Source organism: Ochotona curzoniae, unplaced genomic scaffold (assembly GCF_017591425.1).
Source record: "Ochotona curzoniae isolate NIBS_2020 unplaced genomic scaffold, NIBS_Ocur_1.0 scaffold_3835, whole genome shotgun sequence".
Taxonomy (NCBI): Eukaryota; Metazoa; Chordata; class Mammalia; order Lagomorpha; family Ochotonidae; genus Ochotona; species Ochotona curzoniae.
The window spans coordinates 18,501,343-18,523,897 of record NW_024467114.1 but is presented as its reverse complement, the minus strand read 5'-3'; the positions used below and the strand labels follow the sequence as shown (position 1 = coordinate 18,523,897).

The following is a 22,555-nucleotide window of genomic DNA, read 5'->3' as shown; positions in this document are numbered from 1 at the left end:
ATGGCCCAATAACTTGACCACATTTGAAAGTACTATTAATTAGTACATTTTAAATTAATAGTCTTAAAGAAAACAGAGGCTGCTAATGGAAAGAAGTGATTTATGGGTATAAAAATCATTTGGGAATTTAAAAGGAACTTAAAATACCCTTTATGAATTTTGAAGTTATGTATTTTACTCTATATAAGCATTTAAGACAACTATTATTCACAAGAGTATGGCCTGATCTGTATGAAAGTGGACATGGACAATTTATTTGGCAACTTGCACCATTTTATATGACAAGCAAGGCATAATTTAATTTTAACTTTGCTCTGTGAGTTATGTAAATTTTATTAATTGGAAGTTTAACATAAAAATGTATCTAGAAATAATCTCCCCCCAAAAAACAATTTCTGGCTGACATATTTTAATGCATATATGTAAAGCATCATTCTGGTATTTGTTATTCATAATCAATAGAACAAGAGTCACAGACAGACAACAGAATTCTACACATACCACAGAATTCTACTAACAATACATTAGCCTTACATTTTTTTGGACATCATCTAGAGCTATCATATAATATGTACTAGCTTTTCTGGCTGAACATTAAATCTATTAAATATATCTATGCTGTTGCAGGTATGGAATTTTGTTTTAAACTGCTATCCAACCATCACAATTCTGCATACATTCTACTAGGGACACACAGCTGGTTGCTTCTAGTTGAGCAGCATTTTGAATCGAGCCACTATTAGTCTCTTTTACATGATTTTTTTGTGGACATAGGCTCTGCATGCTTTTTTCTAGAATATCTAGATTATTAGGCACATTCTTAGCTTTAATAGATATGGCAAAACAGCACTTCTCCTGAAATATTAATGGAAAAAGAAATACCTTGCTTCAAAATGCAAAGTGACTTTAGATATTTCTTCTTTTATATCACATATATTTAAAGGAAGGCTAAACAGAATCACCTGGGAAATTTTTTTTAAGATTTATTTATTTTTATTGGAAATTCAAATTTACACAGAGAAGGAGAAACAGACAGAAAGATCTTCCATCTGCTGGGTCACTCTGCAAGTGGCCACAGCAGATCTGAAGCCAGGAACCAGGAGCCTCTTCCGGGTCTCCTATGAAGGTGCAGGGTCCCAAGGCTTTGGGCCATCCTCTGCTGCTTTCCCAGGTCATAAGCAGGGAGCATGGAGGGGAAGTGGAGCAGCTGGTACATGAACCAGTGCCCAAATGGGATCCTGGCACATGCAAGGCAAGGAATTTAGCTACTGGGCTACTGTGCCGGGGCCGGAAACTTCTCTAAAACATTGGTTCTTTGATGTTCTCACTCTCTGCCAAATAAATACCTTATTGATCAGTCAAGGATAGGCGCTACTGTTTCATGAATTTTATTATAAGAATGAAACCTGATTAACAAATAGAAAGAATACTTCTTGGTAAAATAACAGTTCTTACGCAAATATAATGTATTATTATTTATCTAATTTTAAAATTACTAAATTATTTTCACCTACAGTGTAAAAACTGGAGAGCTACTTGTTGATTAATTTCTGCCTTGCTTGCTTCTCTACCGTTGTGTTACTTTGTGAATAGAAAAATTCTTGACCAATATGCCATTCAACTATTACAATCAAAGGTAATTAACAAATTTTGGGCATAATGGTGCTTTTAGAATTGAAATAATACCTTTTTCAAGTGAATGATACAAAGCTTACAGTCATTACATCATCAGAAACAACAACCAAAAAAATCATATGAAAAAGGAAAATAAAACATCACCAGAGACGAGAACCTGGGACTAAGGTTCCTTTCAGAAGGTGCTCAGAATCTCAAACTTGCCACTTCGAAGTCAATTAACTTACACAATAAAGATCATGAGGAAGCCATGGCCTTACTTCCACCACAGAGTATCACCTTCTTTGGGAAGGTAAATAAACTCACAAAAAATGGAACCATGCCATCTTTCGTCCCTGCCAAAGAAACATGCAAAGCTATGGAGAGCTTAATTTTCAAAAATGTCACAGAGGCATGATTGAAGGAAAAAATAAATAAAGGTTCAGGCATATTTACAGTTGATGTTACAAACACCTTAAGGAGGACTGATGTAGGCAGATACAGAACATATGACTTTAAAAACATCAGAGTGGGCTGCAATGCCAGCATTCCGTATGGGTGCCAGTACATGCCCCAGCTGCTCCACTTCTGTTCCAGCTTCCTGCTAAAGGGCAACAAAAACAACAGAAGAAGACAGTCCAAGCGCTTCTACCCACGTGGGAGACCTGGAATAAGCTTGGAGCTTTGGTCTAGCCTAGTGCTGGCTGTTGCAGCCATCTGGACAGTGAACCCAAGGATGGAAGATCTCTCTCCATATCTCTCTATTTCTGTAACTGTGACTTAGGAAAAAAAAATGTCTAAAAGAAAAAATGACAAATGAAGGCACCATTGAAAGCTTAAACAGAGTAGAAACAGACTACTTTTGGCAACGGAACAAACAGCATATACCCATGAACCTACTTAGCAGGCAAACACTGAGATAATATCAAATAGACTGACCTAGAACCAGACTGTCAGAGAATCATGTAACTAGAACAAGAAATTTAAGAGAACACGCAGGCATAATGAAAGAGGGCCGTTTCCCAGCATGAGCTACACACCAATGGATGGCATTTGAAAGACCAAACACATGGGTTATCAATATGCCTATCTAGGGATGAGTGTATGGCCCAGGAGTTAAGACGCCAGTTACATATTATGTTCTACATGAAAGTACCCACATCTGACCACCAACTCAGGCTTCTGACTCTAACTAATGCAGTATTGCCTGGGGAAGCAGCCACATGACCTGGACAGCTGGTTCTTATTAACCAGCTGGGAGGCTTGAATAGCGTTCCCGGATTCCAGTGTCAATCTCTTAACCATTTAGGAACATTGGAGAGTGAAATGGGAGTTGAGAACTCTTGGTTTGTTAAAAAGAACTCTTGTTAAAAAGAACTCTTGGTTTGTACATGGTCAAAAGGCAGGAAGCTGGTGAAAAAATATCAAAAGGAAGCTTGGAGTAGATGCTAAAGCAAAAACAAGAAGCTACAACTTGCCTAGCCAATCAGTACACGTCAAGCTCGCACATTCATGGGCTTCTCCTAAGACTTGGTCATCATTCTGTGGTCGCATTTCTTACAAGCACACTATGGCATCGCTTCTCCCATCACACACAATATGTCAGCTGAAGAAACTGCAGCCTCCTTCATAAACGACACCATTATTTTACAGCGACACCATTATTTTTACAAGATGGAAGTGCTGACGCTATCTTCAAACAGTAATATCTGCCTTTCAGAATCATCTCTCCAACTCCAAATGTCGATATTCACACAAACATGGAAATTCTTGATGTTTCCAACGTATGCTGTAAACATCACAATCCAGTTTCAAATTTAATATTTTCTTCATTCCTGATGATTCCAAACAGCAATTTAAAAAAATTAAAAGCCTGGTTCTTTGCTTTCCATCTATACAATCTGATAAGAATCCAAATATCAAAACAGTCAGATAAAATATGTTAGCTGTATATTTAGACGAGATAAGCACATCCAGCAAGGTTATCAATCAATTTTCAATTACATTTGGCATCTCAATAAGATGACAGGGTACATACTTACAACTCACATTAGTTACCAAATGAGGGGTTCATAGTTTAAGGATTACACAAATTCTCAGAGTAAGTAATATTAGTACCATTAATCATTAATAAAAGTACTACCTTTTCTTCTAACAATTCATCCGAACTCCCTACTTTGTTACAAATCAAAAAGAACACACTTAGGAATATTGTAGGTCTCCAAATTAAAATCAAATGTGTAACTACAATCAACTGAAGAATTATACAGATTTATTTAGAAGATTTTTACATGGAATTTTTTGTAGAAAAAACATGAAGTCAAAAATGAGTAACAGACTTCTAGAAGTTTCTTTAAAATCTTTAAAATTTCAGTACATACTATTCAGCTAAGATGTAGATTTTTGGTGCTCTGATTTAATGTATAAAGATCCTTTTTTCACATTATTAAAGCAAATTGCTAAACCTTTCATTTTAATGTATGAATTCTTAACATGAAGTTCAGCTCATATACTATTTTACACCATATACTTACTACATCAAACTTCTGAGTGATGTTTCCTTGCACGTCAAGTAAATAAACCTTGCCATAATGGGTGCCCAGTGCCAGAAACTGTAAGAAGAACAGAAGGGGCGGTTAATTAATGCACTATTAATACATGACTAATAAAGCCATTTTCAAAGTCAAATGATCGACACTGTCTTGGAAGCTATGCATTCCTTAGGAGGGCTTGTTTCCGGCTTTGGGGAAATAACAGAGCAGGGCCTATTTTATTGTGATAGTGCAAGCTAGCTGTCAGAATGACTCATGAGGGCCCTCATCTCTTGACAACTAATGGTGTGTGCGCAGTCTCCACACAATGCCTGATGGACTGAGGCAGTAAATTACAAATGCAGCTGGGAAAGCACAACCCACCCACGGCTGAACCCAAACTCAGAAGGGAATGATTAAGCAACTCCTCCTAATTTATGGCCAATGTGTAAATCTGTGCTAATACTTAGTTCAATGCACACAAATTACGCAACACTGTTTTTTTAGAACAATTTAATTCATATTCAGGGATGGGAAAAAAAAAACCAAACTCAGTTGAACCTATCAGTTAGCTTTGGGATGCATCTTTAAAAGTTAATGCACAATATCAAATGTAAGTGTTTATATTCTAAGGCAAAAATACCCTTTTCTGTCACAAAAGAGCCACTGAACTACACATTCATTTTATACCATAAAACTAGTGAATAACTCGCACTGATTCTTGGCTTCTTTGAACAAACTCCACTCAAACCAGAAGAAACTTCAGGACTACCCAAAGCCTGACATGAGATTCTTCTTCCTTTCTTATTTCTTCAAGCATTACTCAAACAGTCCAAATTTCTCTGCATCTCATTGCATGTGATCATGCTTCATTGCAACCTGTAATGAAATGCTCAAATTTACAGTCGCTACTAAGCATTTCAGTCAAGCAGCACAATCTTTCAAAAAATAACCTTACGGAAAAAGTCAAGATTCAAAAGGATTTATCAAAATGGAATAGCTTAAGATGAAAATTTCAGCTCAGGCACTTAAAATATGAAGCTACATTAAAGACGAGTCACAAAAGGGAAAGAAGGGGTTCGTTAGGAATTCATCCGCTGCAATGCCTTTCACTCCTGCAAGGTTGCCTTTTTTTTTTTTTTTTTCTCTCCAGGAAAGAAAAAAGTCCCCCGGGTAAAAAAATCAATACTGGTTAATAAAACATCAGGTGTGCAGACATAACTAGGTATGACGATTCCGCTGCAGAGGCCTGCCTGAATGCACCAGGTGCCACGACGATTAGTCATCCAGGGCAGACAGCAAGCCTGGTGAAAACAGGATGCTTGGGTGCTGGCAGGGAAGGGGGAAGCCGGAATTCTGGGGGGGTGGGGGAGGTAATAACCTGAATATTTAAACCCAATAGGAATGTTTGCTCCCAAGTAAAAGAACATTCCCAGAGGAATACAGGCTTTAATTTTATCTCTACAGTGACACTTTGACAATATTTGAATAAAAAAAAAAAAACACCCACATAGAATACTCACTGAAACAAAAGAGAGTCCATTCTGAGGCCATCTGTGGGGAAAGAACGGGTCTTAAAAGCTCACTGCAACCTCTAAGTACCTCACAGTATTGATTCCCCTCATAAATACTGTATTTTGTTTGTTAGGAAGCTGAGGGAGCTGGGATCCTTAAGATGCTTCAATACTGTGGCACTCTCCAGCACCTCTGTCAAGGCCATCTTTGAACTTCCAGTTACAGTCCATCTATGGAAGTTTTAGAAGTTCTAGGCACACTTCAACCAATTATTAATTCCTCCCCCTCTCTGCTTTTTAAAAATAAAGCTACTAGTATCATTCATGAAGCATTTAAGGTAGAAAGAAGTCGCAAAATGATTATTTTTTGCAGTTTCCACCTATGACTACAATTGCACTGGAAACATTTTTGAGAGGTAAATTTTAGTTATTTTCATGACAAGCTTTTTTGTTTGGGAAAATACTTCTTCATATAGACTAATGGTTGCTACTTGTGTTTAGAAATGACTACATACTCCTCAAAATCAGTACCATAAGCGGATCAAACACATTTAGCTATGAAAATTGTGGGGGAGTCACATTTTGATTTGTGAAAGCTTCCAGCTATTTACAAAAGGAAGAAAATGCCAAGTTGGCCACAGATGTGACAGAACACAACCACATATCCTTTAAATTTCATTTTCCTTCCATTCAAAACCTTAAGTTTGTAAAACTACTGAACTTTATTTATTTATGTATTCTTTGTTCACAAGTACTTAAAATCTATCACAAGCCAGGGGGTGGGAGGAAAACATTTTTGTCAACCCTTTTAACTAAAAACTTAGATTCATTTTCACAAGTATCAGATTCAGGAATCCCAGTCTGGCCCTACTAAGCGGCACTGCCTTTACTTTGAGTAGACTTCTGTAAGGAAGAAGACTGAACAGGTGTGCTCAGCCCCTAAACGTCACAAAGAGGACAGAGCACATTTGGAATGTGGTGAGCTGTGAAGTCATGTCTACCTTTCACACAGTGCTTTACAGTAGCCAAACCACTGGAACAGGAAATGCATCTAATTCCACATGGGAAAATAAGTTCCAGAAGGTGCTGAGACCTTCTTGGAAACAGTCAATGTGTGGCAGGGTTGGGATCAGCATTAACAACTGAATAGAGCTGTGCTGGATCAGAATCCTCTTACTAGGAACATGGGCCGCAAAAGTTGGCACTGATTACTGCTCTCAATCATTAGGTTCCTTGCCCAGGTGGCTTTAGCATGGTATTAATACAGTTTGAGCTCTGGGCTCTGGGCAGGCAGTTCATCAACAATAAACATAACACATTGCAATACACTTGGATAATAAGTGTGATTTAAAAGGGTTATGGTATCATAATGGAGACAGATTATAAAAAAATATACAATGAACTGAAAAGGTACTGTTTAAAATGAAGGTTTCTCCAAGATCCTGTGTAATACAAGAGGTAGCAGCCATGACTTTTGAAGAAAGAATTTTAAAACGACAGACAGAGAGGACTTATGGTAAAGACCATTCTAGGCAAGAGGATACAACTTGCTCCAAAGGCACAGAGACAGAGGTAAAGCAGGACAAAGTCAAGGAATCGAAGTTTTAGTTTATAAGGAGGAGAAGGAAGCATCTAATTCATGCCCAGGTGATGAGGGTAGAAAGGTTGGCTAATAAGAGGCATTTAACTATTAATGAAGAGAAAAGACAGAGAAGCAGAACAAAGGGACTGAGTAGAAGCAAATCATTAAGGCATCGGGAAGCCAATAAAAATTTCCAAAGAGGAAGATTATGATTGGACTGGGACTTTGGCAGTACTACTTGAGTGGGTGTCATCAACAAACTACAGTGAAGGCAAATCTGAAGTGAAACAGATTATAAGGAAAGTAGTTCATAGTGTGTGTATAAGTTACAGAAGAAATGATGAAAACCTTAGCAGATGATAGGGGCTCAGGACACAGTGCATTCCAGTGGATGACATGGGGGGTAAAATTCAGGTGGTAGGGGAGCTGTGATGAACACTATGCATCACTGTCATATTCATGGCAGAAAGTGGTAACAGAGCCAATTATTCACAGGAGGCTAGACCTCCAAGAGCATGGCATGTATCCCTGATGTGGCATGTACCTCTATGGCAGAGGAAGAGACAGGATGAGGAACAAAAGTGGACAACCAAAGCCCTTGAACAGGTGGAAGGAGACATCCTGTGGGGAAGGAGGGGTATGCAATCAGGTGAACTGGGAAAGGAGTCAGGAACAGAGCCTGATCATGTCTCAAAACATCAGCTCCTAAGAGTGAAGGGATGGGATTTCAGAAGGGGGACTGTGGACTACAAAGCTGATCAAGGACAAATCACACATATAACATACAAGTAATAATTTGGGGCATTTCTATTTATTCCTAACATTGCCAATGTCATCTCGTCTAGCACAGGGGTTTTACATTGCTCTTTTTTTGTTTTTTTAAGGTTTATTTATTTTTATTGGAAATTCAGATTTACAGAGAGAAGGAGACATAGAGAGAAAGATCTTCGGTCTTCCGGTTTATTCCCTAAGTGGCTGCAATGGCCAGAGCTGCACTGATCTGATGCCAGGTTTTCTACGTAGTCCTAAGGCCATTTTCTGCCGCTTTTCCAGGCCACAAGCAGGGGGCTGGAAGGGAAGTGGAGCAGCCGGGACACAAACTAGCACCCATATGGGATCCTGGCACAGGCAAGGCAAGGGCTTTAGCTACTAGGCTACCGTGCCATGTCCTCATCGCTCTAATCTTACCATGTTTCTAATCTCATCATTGTGGTTTGAGGAACTACGTGATAGTTTCCAAAAATCACTTCAGAGACAACTTCGTCATGAACCCTGTGTAAACTCTGTTTGATAAACCCCAATGTGTGTAGTACATGTGTATAGATACATAAAATACCTTGGGTTCTTGTCTTCTGATGAAGAGGAATAGCACTAAAAGAAAAAAAAACAAAACAAAGGCCCCCTTGGAAGGCAGCAGGACTCTGACATTCCCCAGGAACTGCGACTCCCTCACCTTGTCGTGGACCGTCATGCAGCTCGCGGCTCCCTTCTGCAGAATCTCAGTGACTCCATTGGAAAGCCTTTCATACTTCAGCTTGGGCTCCTCTTCACTCTCTTCCTCCTGCCGGAAAGCAGAGAAAAAAAACCACAGCGATCACAGATTTGTTCTGGAAAACTCAAAACATCCTTCACAAGGGGGAACCAGAGATTGTTTATTCAAACATTGTCAATAACTACAACAACAGCAAAAGGTTAAGGCCTTCGTGTTTCCTTTTGCCAAGGGCCAGTACCAACTACCATACCTCCAGGTTCAAAGGTGGAAAATGGAAATACGATGAAAGTTGGTTGTGTTTTCATAGATTAATTTCCTAGACTCTCTATTCACTAACCTGCGTAACAGTTTTCACGCCAGTGCTATGCTGTATTAATTCCTATGCCTCCAGCTTATTTATTTCATTTTTTGCTCTAGATCACTTTGGCTCTTAGGAAAAATGGGAAGGAGCAGGAATAACATCCAGAAAGATTAAAAAAAAAAACTGACAATTTTGAAAAACTGATAAAGACAAACACATCAACCCATAAATGCAAGAGGCTCTGCAAGCACAAGCAGGATTAAATACAAAGCGAATCACACTGAAGGTGCCCCACAATGAAAAATAAATTGGGTGGAAGCAAACGGTCTCTTACAGAGCAGTAAGCGTTTGCCTCCTGGAGACCATCAGACAGAATACACGAGGAGAGACTTCAGTTCCAATGCTCTTTACTTCTGAGACAAGCACCTACATCTTCACATGGGAAGGGGTTAATCTGTGAGTAAATGGAAGACAATAGGATATACCCAGGATCACATTCAGAATTGACTTCTTAGCAGTTTCAATGCCTGCAAATAACTATAAAATGTGTCATGAGTGGGGAAAAGTGTTAAAATGTTACTCAGAAGCTGTGTTAGTTATCTATTGCTGCATAATTAACTAAAATTTACTGCCAAAAAGCTTGAAGCAATACATCTGTATTACATTATACAGTTGCTGTGGGTAAGCAATTCAGCAACAGTTTGGTGGATAGTTCACTCAGATTCTCTCAAGAGACACAGGCAAGATTTCAACTGGTTTCACAATCATCAAAAGCCTTCACTGCAAATTAAGTACCTGCTTCTAAATTGGCTCACTCAAATGACGAGCTAGTTGGAGCTGGCTATTGGCAAGAGGCTTCAATTCCTTGCTCATGGCCTGCCCAAGTGACCTTTGGAATATGGTGGATGGCTTCTCTGGGAAGCCAAGAGAGAGCAAGATGGAAGCATCATGCTTTATCTGATCTTGTCTCTAACACTATACCCTTGCAGCTGTCAATACCCCGATTATGCAGGTCAGCCATGACAGTGCAGAAGAGAAAGACACAGAACATGGATAACAAGAGTTGAGGATCACTGGAGGCCACATGTTGGCTGGCTGAAGGACAGTAATAAGTCTGGAAGAGCAACAAACCTAGTTTTAAAAGATCAGCATTCTAACCAGCATGAGCTGGAACTGGGGGCAGGCTGGACTGGCCAAGGCTACAGCACATGCTGGTAAAGGGTGAGGTGACATGGGCCATGCTAGAGAAGGCTGCAGCACCCACCAGAATACAGCCGGGGAGTTAGGGAGGGGAACGGCAATTCCAGTAGAGAAGCAGTGAAGACTCTCCTACTGGGCTACTGCTGCTGCTGGTAAGCATGAAAACTGGGACCAGGGGCAGACCAGGCTGGGCAGGCTGTACAATACCTGTTGGCCTGCATGTGAGCTGGGTCAGTGGGAGAGCCAGGCTGGACTAATTGACTGTATCCAGTGGTGCATGCATGAGCCAGAGTAAGTGCAGGCTGGTTGGACTTTGCTGCAGAATCAGCTGGCAAGTGCTGGGAATGGGGGCAAGTCCTGTCAAGATAGACTGTAGAATCACTTGGAAAGTGTAAGATACAGGGCTGGGAGTGGGCCTAGAAAGGAAACTGTGGGCATCTCTCGGATAGGTTGCAGCTCCTACAAGTGAGCACGAGAACCAGGGCTGGGGTGGACCTGACTAGACAGACACTAGCACCCTTCAGCATAAGTATGGGCTGGGTAGTGCAGCCAGTTGGGCTGAGCTGGGTTGCAGCACCCATTAGTGTATACAACAGCTGAGTGGGAAGCGGGACAGAGCAGACCTGTCTGCTGTACATAGCATCATGTACAGGAACCAGGGCTGGCTGATGATCTGGAAGAAGAAGAGAAGGAAAATTGGAAACAATGGTCTTATCTACTTTCCCCTATTCCTCAAACCTTCCCACCCTAACCAGTGGCCCACATGGGCATGTGTTCTTCTCAACTCTGTAAACATTATCAAAAATAGAATTTTAAAATAATCAGCTTTCCTTAAGCCTTCGCCTACAGTGTTGGTATCCCACATGTGCTGGTTCAAGTCCTGGCTATTCCACTTTGAAAGGCAGGAGAAGCCAGAAGAAATCTCCAGATCCTGGTTTCAGACAGGCCATCTCCAGCGAGGGCAGCCATTTCCAGAGGGAACCAGCAAGTGCAAGATCTCTCTCTGAATCTCCTTCTCTCTATATAACACTGCCTTTCAAATAAAAATAAATGAAATTTAGATTAGCACTCCACATCCACTGATGATGAGCTGCCTTAAATTCAATCCCTCTTTAACACATAAGCTATTCACTGTTTACATAGTAAAAGACTACTAAAACCGAAGGTAGTATACCTACTATTAACTTTCCAAGAATAACCTGAACAGCCACAAAAGGAAGTAAAGAAATAATTATCCCAAAGACCTATGTATTTCTATAAAAAGTTATCTAATGATAATTAGCGAGGCCCAAGGAACTGTTACCCTTCAAACTGACCTGTTTTTAATATAAAATCTAAAGAGCTAATTAACCAAGTCTGAAGAAACTTGAAAGAGGAAAATTGGAAAAAAAAATTAATAAATGCTTTTCCTTTTGTATCTACAAGCAAGAAAGAGAAATCATTACAAAGTTAACATTAAATGTGGCACAGATGATGTGTGCATTCTGAAGCAAATGTGTTAAATACAAATTGAATCCTGAGCGCTGGTTTTTATAAGATGCCACATGTTGCGCTAGTCTGAACATCAAATGTGCACCCAACGTGAAAAGTTAATTCTAGCCTCTTGACTGTTTTGCATAAAAGCACTCATCCACGGACCATTAGATAAAGTTACTGTAAATAAGGTTTGCCAGTCTTATTTATAGTGAAAACCAAATAATTTCTCTCACATAAATATACAAAAATAAATACTTTCACCACACAGTTCACTGAAGCATTCGTGCTAGGTTTCAAACACCAGAAATAAAATGAAAACTCCAATATTGGGCATTTGATGTACATTTCATGCTTTTCTGACAGGATTCTTTTATGTTAAGTTAAAAGCAGGGTAAAGGTGAGTTTTTAAGCTTTGTTTTCATTTTTTTTTTCCTTCCTGTCATAAACAAAGAAATGTGACTCAAAAATATAATTCACAGAGGTGGTACCGCTTTTTCAGGCCCCACATCACATTTTAAATTAAAAAAAAAATTTTTAAACGCAAGGAGATTTAATATAGAGCTGCACTTTAAGTTTTAAAACATTTAAATAGGGGGAAAAAAAGGTTTTCTTGTGCTGGAATTTCCACAATAAGCAAGCTGGTGCTAATAAAAGGCAAATCAATAATTTTTGTTAAATTTTAATAATCTTACCAACCTACAAATAAAACCATCAAGACTGTGAGTTGAGATGACAGTTAACGGCGTTTCTATGACAACCTAGTAGAATAGTACAAGTCCTGACTTGCAGCTAAGCGAAGATCTGAACACAGTGACATTTACCCATACACAAGAAATTTGCAGCTTTCCTTTAGAAACAATCAATTCTTCAAAATGGATTTTTACTAACTGCATAGCACTTTTAATTAAAAACAAGTCATTTAAACCACCCTCTAGAACTCTAGAATACTAACTGAAAACAAAGGTCCTAACATGGTCATTTTCACAGTTTTGTTAAAAGGGGAAAAATTAATTTGAGGGGACAACAAATTACAGCAAATAAAGATTTCTGCCTGAAACACTGTTGAGTAATTTTTCCTATATTTCCTATTACTTCTTACCATCAAACATAAATCTACAATTATGTCAAAATTAAAATGGCAATGAAAGCAGGAGGCCGTCATCTGGCCTAGTGGTTAGGCTGCTTGTTAAGGTGCCTGCACTGCATATCAGAATGTTAGGGTACAGGGCTGGATCCCCAGCTCCTGTGTCCTCTCCTCAATCCCCATTGGGTACCCTGGAGGCAGCAGGTGATGCTGCAGGTCATCTCCTGTATCCACCCTCACCCAGCCCAGGACACTGTAGGCCTCTGGGGAAACAGCAGATGGGAGTTCTCTCTCCCTGTCTCTCTCCCTCTACCCCTCAAATAAATACATAAAAATGTTAAGGCAAAAATAATCTACCACGTGAAATCTAGGAGGTAATGCAAACATCATTACATTTTCTGTTATTATTTACATAAAACTCTAAAATTTTATTTCTAGACACTATGTGTTTATTAAAATCTGGTTCTGTTTTATTCCTAGTACACTGAAGGGGTAGAAGGGTGGGGTGGGGAAGCTATTTTATCAAGTTCAAATACCACCAGTTGAGAAGTCTTAGATCACTGCCCACGTGACTCTCTGGAGATAGTTTTGATCTCAGCCAGGTTCAGCTTTGAGGACAACCTCAGCTGAACTGCCAGGAACTTTAGTTAGATGAATGGTTCACTTGATTTCATGTCATCAACTACATGTGATTAGGAAGAAAGCCTTTTAATAAATACCCAATGTTTCAATGGAGACAACAGAGAAACACTAACATTCTCAAAAGAAATTCTCTCTGCTTTAAAAAAATAATAATAAAAAGAAAAGCTTTCCTGCAGTTTGAACTTCCACAGTACAGACCAAGAGCTAATAAAAGCAAATCAATAATCAACCATGAGTATGAGGAATGAAATACAGTTTCCTTATTCTAGAATATTCTGGCTAGGACTCTATTATCCTAAGGAGAATGGAAATGTTCAAAATTGGCAACCAACATTTCCGATTTAATATATAGAAAGAACCAGTAAAATCCAACATCGCAAAATCTGAAGTTCAGAAAATATAAATTTTAAAGAACAATTGAAACTAATAGTATAAATCAATTAAATCATTTTTTAAGTTGCAAAAGCATAATATATTAAGGAAAAGATCCAGTCATTATCATAGGGTATTATAAAAAAGACAACACACATATAGTTAAGAGCTACACGTTAGTCTATATATAGTATACGTTTCTCTGAAACTATAATGATGTCATCAAATGCGCAAGCAAAATATAGGGCACCTTCGAATACATCCCATTGGCCTTCAATTTTTCCAGAGAAGGAAGAAGAGATCCATGATAAGGAGAAAAAAAATAAGACTCAAAAATCCTGAAGATGAAGCTCAAAATCAACTCACAACTAATGTCATTAATTAGCTTCACATGGCCCAAACTAGCCCCAAACACAAAAAGCAATTACTACTTCTTCCTTCAAAGGACAACTGCTACCAAATCACTCTGTTTCAGCTCTATTACAGAAAGATCATTTTATTTATATATTGGAAAAAAAAAAAAAGAGATGACTATCTGGTAGGAAAGAGGCTTTCAAATGTCAAAACATATCAAGAAAACTACATAAACAGGCGGAAAGAGTAACTTTTGGTTTCCATTAATAACACAAGGTATTATAGCTGCCTCAGTGACCAAACTTTTTAAGAAAGTGACACGGAGATAATGGAATTCATCTACAACAGAACAGCAGTGGTCAAAACGCCCAGGATGGTTTCATCACACACCTCTGACAGATAAGCAATTATATTCTTATAGCTATGCAAACAATGTTGCTGAATTTCAACTTTCAAGCAATATTATTAGTATGCAAACAATACATTAATGACCAAACTAACTAAAGTTAGGAGTAAGTGTAATCTGGATAGTATAGCTATGCTTTTTGAAACAGAAAAATTAAATCCTATTCATCTCCATTTTTCATTTTTCTAAAGCAGGAAAACCCTGTGGTTAAATAAGTGGTTCTCAACTGGGAATGGTGTTTGGCAATGTGTCGTTTCTGCAGTCACAACTGAATAGGGGAGAGGCTCTGTGCTACTGGCATCCAGCAGGCAGGCATCAGGAACGATGTTATACAACCTATAATGAACAAAACACTCTCCCAGATGAAAGATTAGGTGGCCACCAAAACAGCAACAGGCTCAGAGTTGAGGAATCCCAGGTTAAATAAATTTGACCAGACAAACTAGTACACATAAAACTGTTTCAAAGACAACTGAATAACAAAGGGAAATGTTGTCATGTTGGGTAAGAAAGTCTCAGTCACAAAACTTGTGATAATCTAGGTTTCACCAAAGAAATCGATATTCATTTGAATGGGGAGAGAAGAAAATAAGCTGCAGAAGATTCAAATCCCCTCTCCTCCCTTCCAAAGCATCAGTCTCTGCATGTGTAGAATGGGAGGGAGGGACAGTAAATAAAAACACAGCACAGGATTACTGTGACCATGAAAGGCTACAAAGAAAAACTATTACTGGGGAAAACACACACATTTAACATATTACCATAAGTTTTCTAAAACTTGTATTATTGCAAAAATCAATATTGTTTTTAAAGCTAGAGTTCAACATCTGCTTCTACTGAACTAGACTGGTATCTCTTCAAGCTGTTTTCCGAATCGTTAACACTCTGACCAGAAAAGTGAGAAAAAGTTGAGCCTCTAATAATTGAAGAGCTCTACTTAAGATTCACAAGATATGCAGTCTTCATAAACCCTGGTCTCTCCTTTGCCCTGTAGTATCAGAATTTCATGTCCAATTCAAGAAAGAAAAAAATAAGGTGAAGGTTCCCATGCCCTAAGCCACATACCATAAACAGGATCAACTCTCATCATTTATTTTATATTGGGAAAGCGAAAAGAATATAGAGAGGAGGGGAAAAATGAGAAAAGCAAATAAGCTTTTCATTTCCTTCCAGCCATATGGAATAACCTCACCAATCTCCAAGCTATGCCATTCAAGTGGACAATTTCCACCACTAAAGCTAACATAACCCTCTTTTTCCTTTCTTCCCAATATCTCAGGGTGGTCACAAGATCCTTCGTAGCAGGGTTTATGCCTTTTCATTGTTCCGAACTTCACCTAACAAAACTGTGGGTAGCTAATAAAGACCAGTGAAAACAAACGTCCCCAGGAACAACAGAGCAAGTTTAGTAAGCAGCTTTTCTAAGACATTCTCATTGAGAGCTCCACACAAGGATATCTAAATCACAGACTAACCACTGAAAGGAACCTCAGAGATCTTCCAAACCACAAGTTACAGGAGACAGATGAATGGAAGAGAATGGAGGCACAGAGGTGATGACACCAACCAGAAGGGGGGTGGCTATCTGAAATAGTGTAAATTGCAGTTATGGACGAACATACAGAAACAAAATTCTTATCATCTTGCAGTTGCAATTGCAAATAAAAGTCCTACAAACCTAATTTTCTGAAAAATTGACATTTATTTCTAGTGTGTACATAACAAGAGGAAAAAGGAAAGAGCTTGAGGTTGGAAACTACTGTTTCCAAGGCCAAAGTTCCTCCCAGGCATTTCTAATCGCACCGTGCACGTTCCAAGGACAGAGGTGTACCTTGCTGGCCACCTTCACCAAATCCTCTAATAAACTCTCAACAATTCCCATAGAGAAATGGTAAAGGCAAAAAATGAATTAAAATTTCAGAAAACAAAATCAGTAAATCCAAGCATTAGTACTTCTTAAATATGAAGTGTATTTAAAAAAACCATACCCTGGTAAGAAAACAAAAAATTCCCACTTCATTTTACAAGGTAGCGTTATCCTGATATCTAAACTCCCAATCTGTCACTCAAACAAAAAAGCCTTGCCAAAGAGCATACCAAAGGGAAACATCTCTGGATGGGTCATTCAGTTCATGTAAGGACTCTACATGGAAGGTCACATACCAAATTCAGCATATATCAACAGAAAATATTTAACATGAAGTATTGCAGAAACATACAGACTGGCTATTAAGAAATCTGGCATCATGATTTGATGGTCAAAGAAAAACCACTGGAACATCGAAAACTGAGGAAACATTTATAAAGTTCAACACTCCGTTCTGATTAGAAAAAAGGGGGTGGGTAAGTGAAGAAGAAGAAGGGAAGCTTTCAAGAAATCAGAGATTTTTCTCCAAAAGAGTTGAGAATCAAGAGCTGGGGATGAATATTTGAAATCGGAAGCCAATATGACACTTGGCAACCAAGTAAGAGCAGTGTTCCCATCAACAAGAGAAAGCAGCCCACAGGTGCCAATTCCCATTTTTTTTGTTTTCTTAGAAAGCAATTTGCAAGTTCTGGTCAAAGTCAAAAAGCAAGAACATGGAAAAGGTCATAAATACATCATTGCTCGTGTGGTCAACTCAAGCGTCTGCTAAGCAGAGCTTGCCTGGGCTGCTGCTGTGCTGCCCCAGCTCCTGAGGGTGATCAAAAGGAGAGGAAAGAGGGATTCCAGAAATTAACATCCCCAACTAAGAGACTCTGGAAGTGACTGGAACCACCCAGAATGTGGAGAGGACCCTGCAGCTGTGCAGAAGCAGCCTGCAGCAGAGAAGCTTGGAGCAAGCTACTTGCAGCATCCACAGAGGCCTTAGCAGGCTTTGCTGTCTCGCTCAGGAACAGAGGTGAGAAGCAGCAGCCCAACCCTGGCAAGAGTGAGGATGGTCCAGTCCCACTCACTCCTCCATCTCCTACCCTCCCCTGTCCAGCGGAGATGACCTCGTTCTGAGGATCCTGTCCCCTGAAGGTTTACCTACGGAGCACTCCACAAAGGCTCCCAAGAATCATCCCACAATTGCCCAGTCTGAAATAGTTTACAGGAAAGTTTTTAAAATTATAGAAGAAAACAGTTTAGGAGATGCTGTGAGAAATATAAAGATCTTGGAGTTGGCACTGTGGTGCAATCAGTTAAGCTCCTGCCTGGAGCACAGGCATTCCTTGTGCCCATGGGTTCGAACCCCCACAGCTTCACTTCCCATCTAGCTCCTTGCTAATGTGCCTAAGACAGCCCAAGTGCTCAGCTCCATGTGGGAGACCCAAAGAAGCTCCTGGCTTCAGTGTAAAACCAGGCCATTAAGTCTCAGTCATTTAAGCAATAATTTTGACTGCCTTTGTTCCCTTTCGCTACTGTAAAACATGCCTCTCCTGCTGAGTGGCTTATGACAACACAACACAGAGCTTTCTCACAGCTCTTTGAGAAACCCAACACAGACAGCTGGGCTGAAGTCACAATCCTGGCAGTGACTGTGACCTCCTTCTGGAGCCACTCAGGGAGCATTCCTCTCCTTGTCCTGGCCAGCCTGCAGGTCAAGCCTATGTTCCCTGGCTACTGACCACTTCTTCCAGTTCAGGAGCAGGCTGAGCCCTCCCCACCTCACTTCACCGACCTTCTCTCTCATTCCCCTGTTCCTCTTATCATTACACCAACCTTGCCCCAGACAATCCAGGACAATCTCTCCATCCTAAAGCCAATGGATTAGCAACCTTTATTCTCCCTTGCCCTGTGACATGACATATGTTCACAAGTTCAAGGGATTCAGATGCAACCATCTTTGGGGACTATTGTTCCACTTCTTACTAACTCAAGGAACAGAAGGGGGAAAAGTCATGGAGGACTAAAGAGTAGGGTGCTCTCTAGTCAAGTCCAATGCTATGAGACAATTCTCAGGTGCTTGTTCCTTAATTAAATCGTGATCCCTCGGAGGACACAGCTTGGGATAAGACAGTTCTCAGCTTGACTCGGGAAGCCAGTGATAGTCTTTGGTGTCTATATGATAAAGGGCCCTCTCAAAGCCCTTTTCAATTATCCACAAAAATAAGGACACAATGCCAGCAACATGTATTTCGTATGAGGATTAAGGGAATCAATCCACTCATTCATTCACAAACAGCTCTGCTAGGTGCTGGGAACATGCCTGGCACAGACATGAACAACAACAAAACAACACAGCAGCAGTGGCAGCACACTTCTCAGATACCTTCTAACGCCACACAAAAGACAAGACACACGTGCTTTAAGTTGTTTCATAAATGCATCCCTCATTTGCATTCCAGATTGCATCATTTTATAATGCACAGTGCAAGAATTTCCGAAGACTTCTAAGAGATTTTTGCCAGCTCAGCCTCTCAAGCTAATTCCACGCGGATCTGAGTAAATCCATATACCTCATCACATTCCTCTTCCCACGCCATGGACACAGTGCGCACGCCCTTCCTCCCAGAGTTTCTGGGCCACCATGGTCCACTGCCTCTCTTCCTGCCTCACAGTTACTCCTGCTTAGCCTTCCCTGCTGACTTCTAGAACATGCAGCAGCTCTTGGTGTCCAGGCATGGGGCATCTTTTCCATCCTTGACCATGCAAGTGACTGAGCTCACTCAGTTTCATGATTTTAGAGATCATGTGAATGCTATCTCACAAAATCTTACCTCCAGCCCAGCCTTGAAATAACCTTATTTATCCAACTACCTAGGAGCTAACTCTCCCGGGAAGTCTAATTGATAATCTAACTTCAAAGATCCAAAATGGAACTTGTGACCTATTACCTACCACCACCACCTTCTCCTCAGTTCCATAATAAGTTACAGGCAGTGTCTTTCCCTGAGTTAACAGAACTGCTTTCTAACTGTTCTTCTTTCTTCCTTGTTTTTCACTGGCAACCTTACATTCCAGGCAAGAAATCCGCTGGCTAAAAAATTTTTTTACAAAGCCCCTTAAATTCTTCCTCACCTGTGGTCAGAGTTCTATCAACGCCTCCTAATCCATCCCTGCTTCAGCTTAGCCCCTTCAGACTTCTTTCAAAACAGCATCCAGAGTAATCTCATCAAAACAAGGATCCTCCATCGGCCTCTCTCCTACAGTAAAACACCACACTCCACACATGGCCCTGCAGGCTCTTCTCCCTTCGCTGCCCGTGACTTCCCAGAGATGATTTCCTGTCAATTTGCTCTGGCCATGCTCTCATCCTCACAGACACCAAGTGTGAACCCACTTCAAGGCACGGCGTTTGCTTCTCCTCTAACCCTGCACACCACTGCAAACACTTCCTCAGACACTGACTCACAGGTCCCCAGGTGGGCGGCGCAGTGCCTACTATCCGGCAGCTCCTTAGCTGGCTCCATCTTCTACCCAACACTATTCCTTCATTCCACAATGCTTACTATCACCTGAAATACATGAACGTGATTTTGTTTACTCCCTACCTTATCAGCAAGTATTTGTATATCCTAGCGTTTGGACAATCATCTTCAACGAAGATTTGCTGAGTGCATGGACTTAATCACCAGTCAATTCTGGACTACAGAAATAAATTCTTCCCCTGGTGGTAAAATTATAAATTCTGCTCAAGAGTACATGATCCCAGAAGGAGTCATTCTCATCTTTTCAATTTCTAGCAAACAGAAGAAACACACCTCCAAAAATATTGCATCCAGCAAGTTTCTAAACATATAATTTTTATACTATATGCTTCAAAGGAATGTTTATCCATTCCTGGCTGATGCAACAAGACACAGAACTGGTTAATATTAATAGCTCATTAAATGAAAGAGCAAGTTCTTAAACTATGGACTATCTGGAAGGATGAAACATCATAACCTCATACTCCACTTTTTTCAGCAATCCATCTCAAAACAGGCTACATTACCATTTTAGTTAGTGGTTGCTTTAGATTTGTTTATTAAAATTAATATATGTAAAGAATCAATCTAAGTTTCAATAAAAGATTCATACTACTGTACCCACTAGAAAAGGTAGCTAAATTATGTTCATGGGATACATTTTCTGACTAAAAAGCCATCTCCTAATGACTGCTTTCATTTTAACAAGACTGAAAAAGAACTTGGCCTGTGGCCTGGGCACAGAGACATGGTCTTTTATTTCAAGAATAACTTCCCATTCAAACTAAGTAACATACTGGTTTATTTTAAGTAGTTTCAGCTATTTGTCTTTTCTTTATTATTACGAATTACATATCTAAACTAACATAGTAAGGCTTCCTAATTGCAGGACTTCAATGAACAAAACCAGATCTAAAGGCACATCTCATTAGAAGACATAGTTATTAATGATGGTAACACAAATGATAAAGACAGAGGTGACACCCATTGCGCCACTCATGCATGCCTTGGCCCAGGTGCTGAGTAATGCAATGTGCCAGCAATCTGCTTCAATGGAACGCAGTGCGGGTCGAATACATCTTGGCTATTGAATCGCATTTACAAACCTCCAAGTGCCACCAGAGCTCTCATCCATTTGGTGCTCCCTTACCATGCCACTCCTCCTCAGTGGATGCATTTTCCCTATTTACTTTGCTTTTTGAGGGTAATCTTGCAAAAGCTGGAGTAACAATTGGATGTTTCCGCTGCAACATTCTTCATACAATCCACTAAGCTCTTCTGAGAAAGCAGGATATACTTCTAGGTACATAATACACCAAGAACCGCTTCAAAGTAAACTGAACTTGAAAAAAAATGGGAAAACAGCTCTCTGTGAGGCAGAGCTGCTTTCCAGTCCAGCATATTACTCATGTTCCAGGAACACAAAAGAACCTACCAGAATATGATGACATTTCTCCAGTGCTGATGCCTTTGTTTCCTTGCCTTGCATCACTGGTTCTATTCAGAAATCATTCTGTAACATGTTAAACTACTACAGCTTTGGGCCGTGTTACTTTAGCACAACCAGTACCTCCTGACTAATACACAGTACCTGGAAGGACTATGGGTACGCAGGAAACAAGACCATCACTGTAAAGCACTCAACATACAGCACACAGTGAGTGTTTCCCAATTCCTCACATTAAACGTAGGCAGGACTTCTCAGGAAGACTTTTTAAAAAAATCCTTTCCAATTCTACAAAGGTCCAGAGAAAGAGTCAGATGTAACTAGCTAATTACAGTAAAGCTGGAGACATTCTAACCGCAAGTTAGGAGTCCAGGCTGTGGGGTCAGGCTCCTGGCTTCAAATCCACTGACAGTCAGCTCACCTTGTGCATCTTAACACAACATCCTAAGTTTTGTTTTTCCTTCTGTATCTTAGTCCATTCTGTACTACAATAGCAGAATACCAATGGACGAAGTCATCCGTAAACGTTAAGTTCTTTGGTTGGCTCACAGTCCTGGAGAACAGGAAGTCCAAACTAGAGGGGCTGTATCCAAGTGTCTTCCCACTGTGCTGTGACGTGGCAGAAGGCATCACGTGGCAAGACAGCACACGTGGAGAGCAAAAGCAGGCTGAGCCTGATTCCAGAACAACTCAACTCTCTCAGCAACAGCATGAATCCATCCATTTGTGTTGGCTCAGTCCTCATAATCCAGTTATCCCTTAAGGCTCCTGTGTCTCTCTTTTTTTAATAAAGATTTATTTATTTTTATTGCAAAGTCAGATATACAGAGAGGAGGAGAGACAGAGAGGAAGATCTTCTGTCCATTGATTCACTCCCCAATTGACCACAACAGCCAGAGCTGAGCCAATCCAAAGCCATGAGCCAGGAACTTCTTCCAGGTCTCCCACTAATGTGCAGGGTCCCAAGGCTTTGGGCCGTCCTCGACTGCTTTCCCAGGCCACAAGCAAGGAGCTGGATAGGAAGCTGGGCAGCCACTTGGGGATGAAGGAGCAGTTAGAAGATACCTATTCTCTCAATCTCTCTCTTTCTAACTCTCCCTTTCAAATAAATAAATACATCATTAAAAAAAAAAAAGACAAAACATCAGTAAATCAAATTAAAACCAG

The 22,555-nt window shown here is 40.1% G+C and overlaps 1 protein-coding gene across 4 annotated transcripts in view; it reads right to left on the bottom strand.

Annotated features, from left to right (window-relative positions):
* Window positions 1–22,555, bottom strand: part of VPS41 (VPS41 subunit of HOPS complex) — a 132,304-nt gene that overhangs the window by 100,938 nt on the left and 8,811 nt on the right. For 3 of the 4 annotated variants that reach the window (XM_040964920.1, XM_040964923.1, XM_040964922.1), the window contains 2 exons: window positions 8,695–8,802; window positions 4,149–4,226 (listed from right to left, as the gene is read on the bottom strand). In XM_040964920.1, coding sequence (XP_040820854.1) covers window positions 4,149–4,226; window positions 8,695–8,802 — 186 coding nt within the window. The remainder of the gene's footprint in view (window positions 1–4,148; window positions 4,227–8,694; window positions 8,803–22,555) is intronic. The other variant, XM_040964921.1, reaches the window with a different exon arrangement.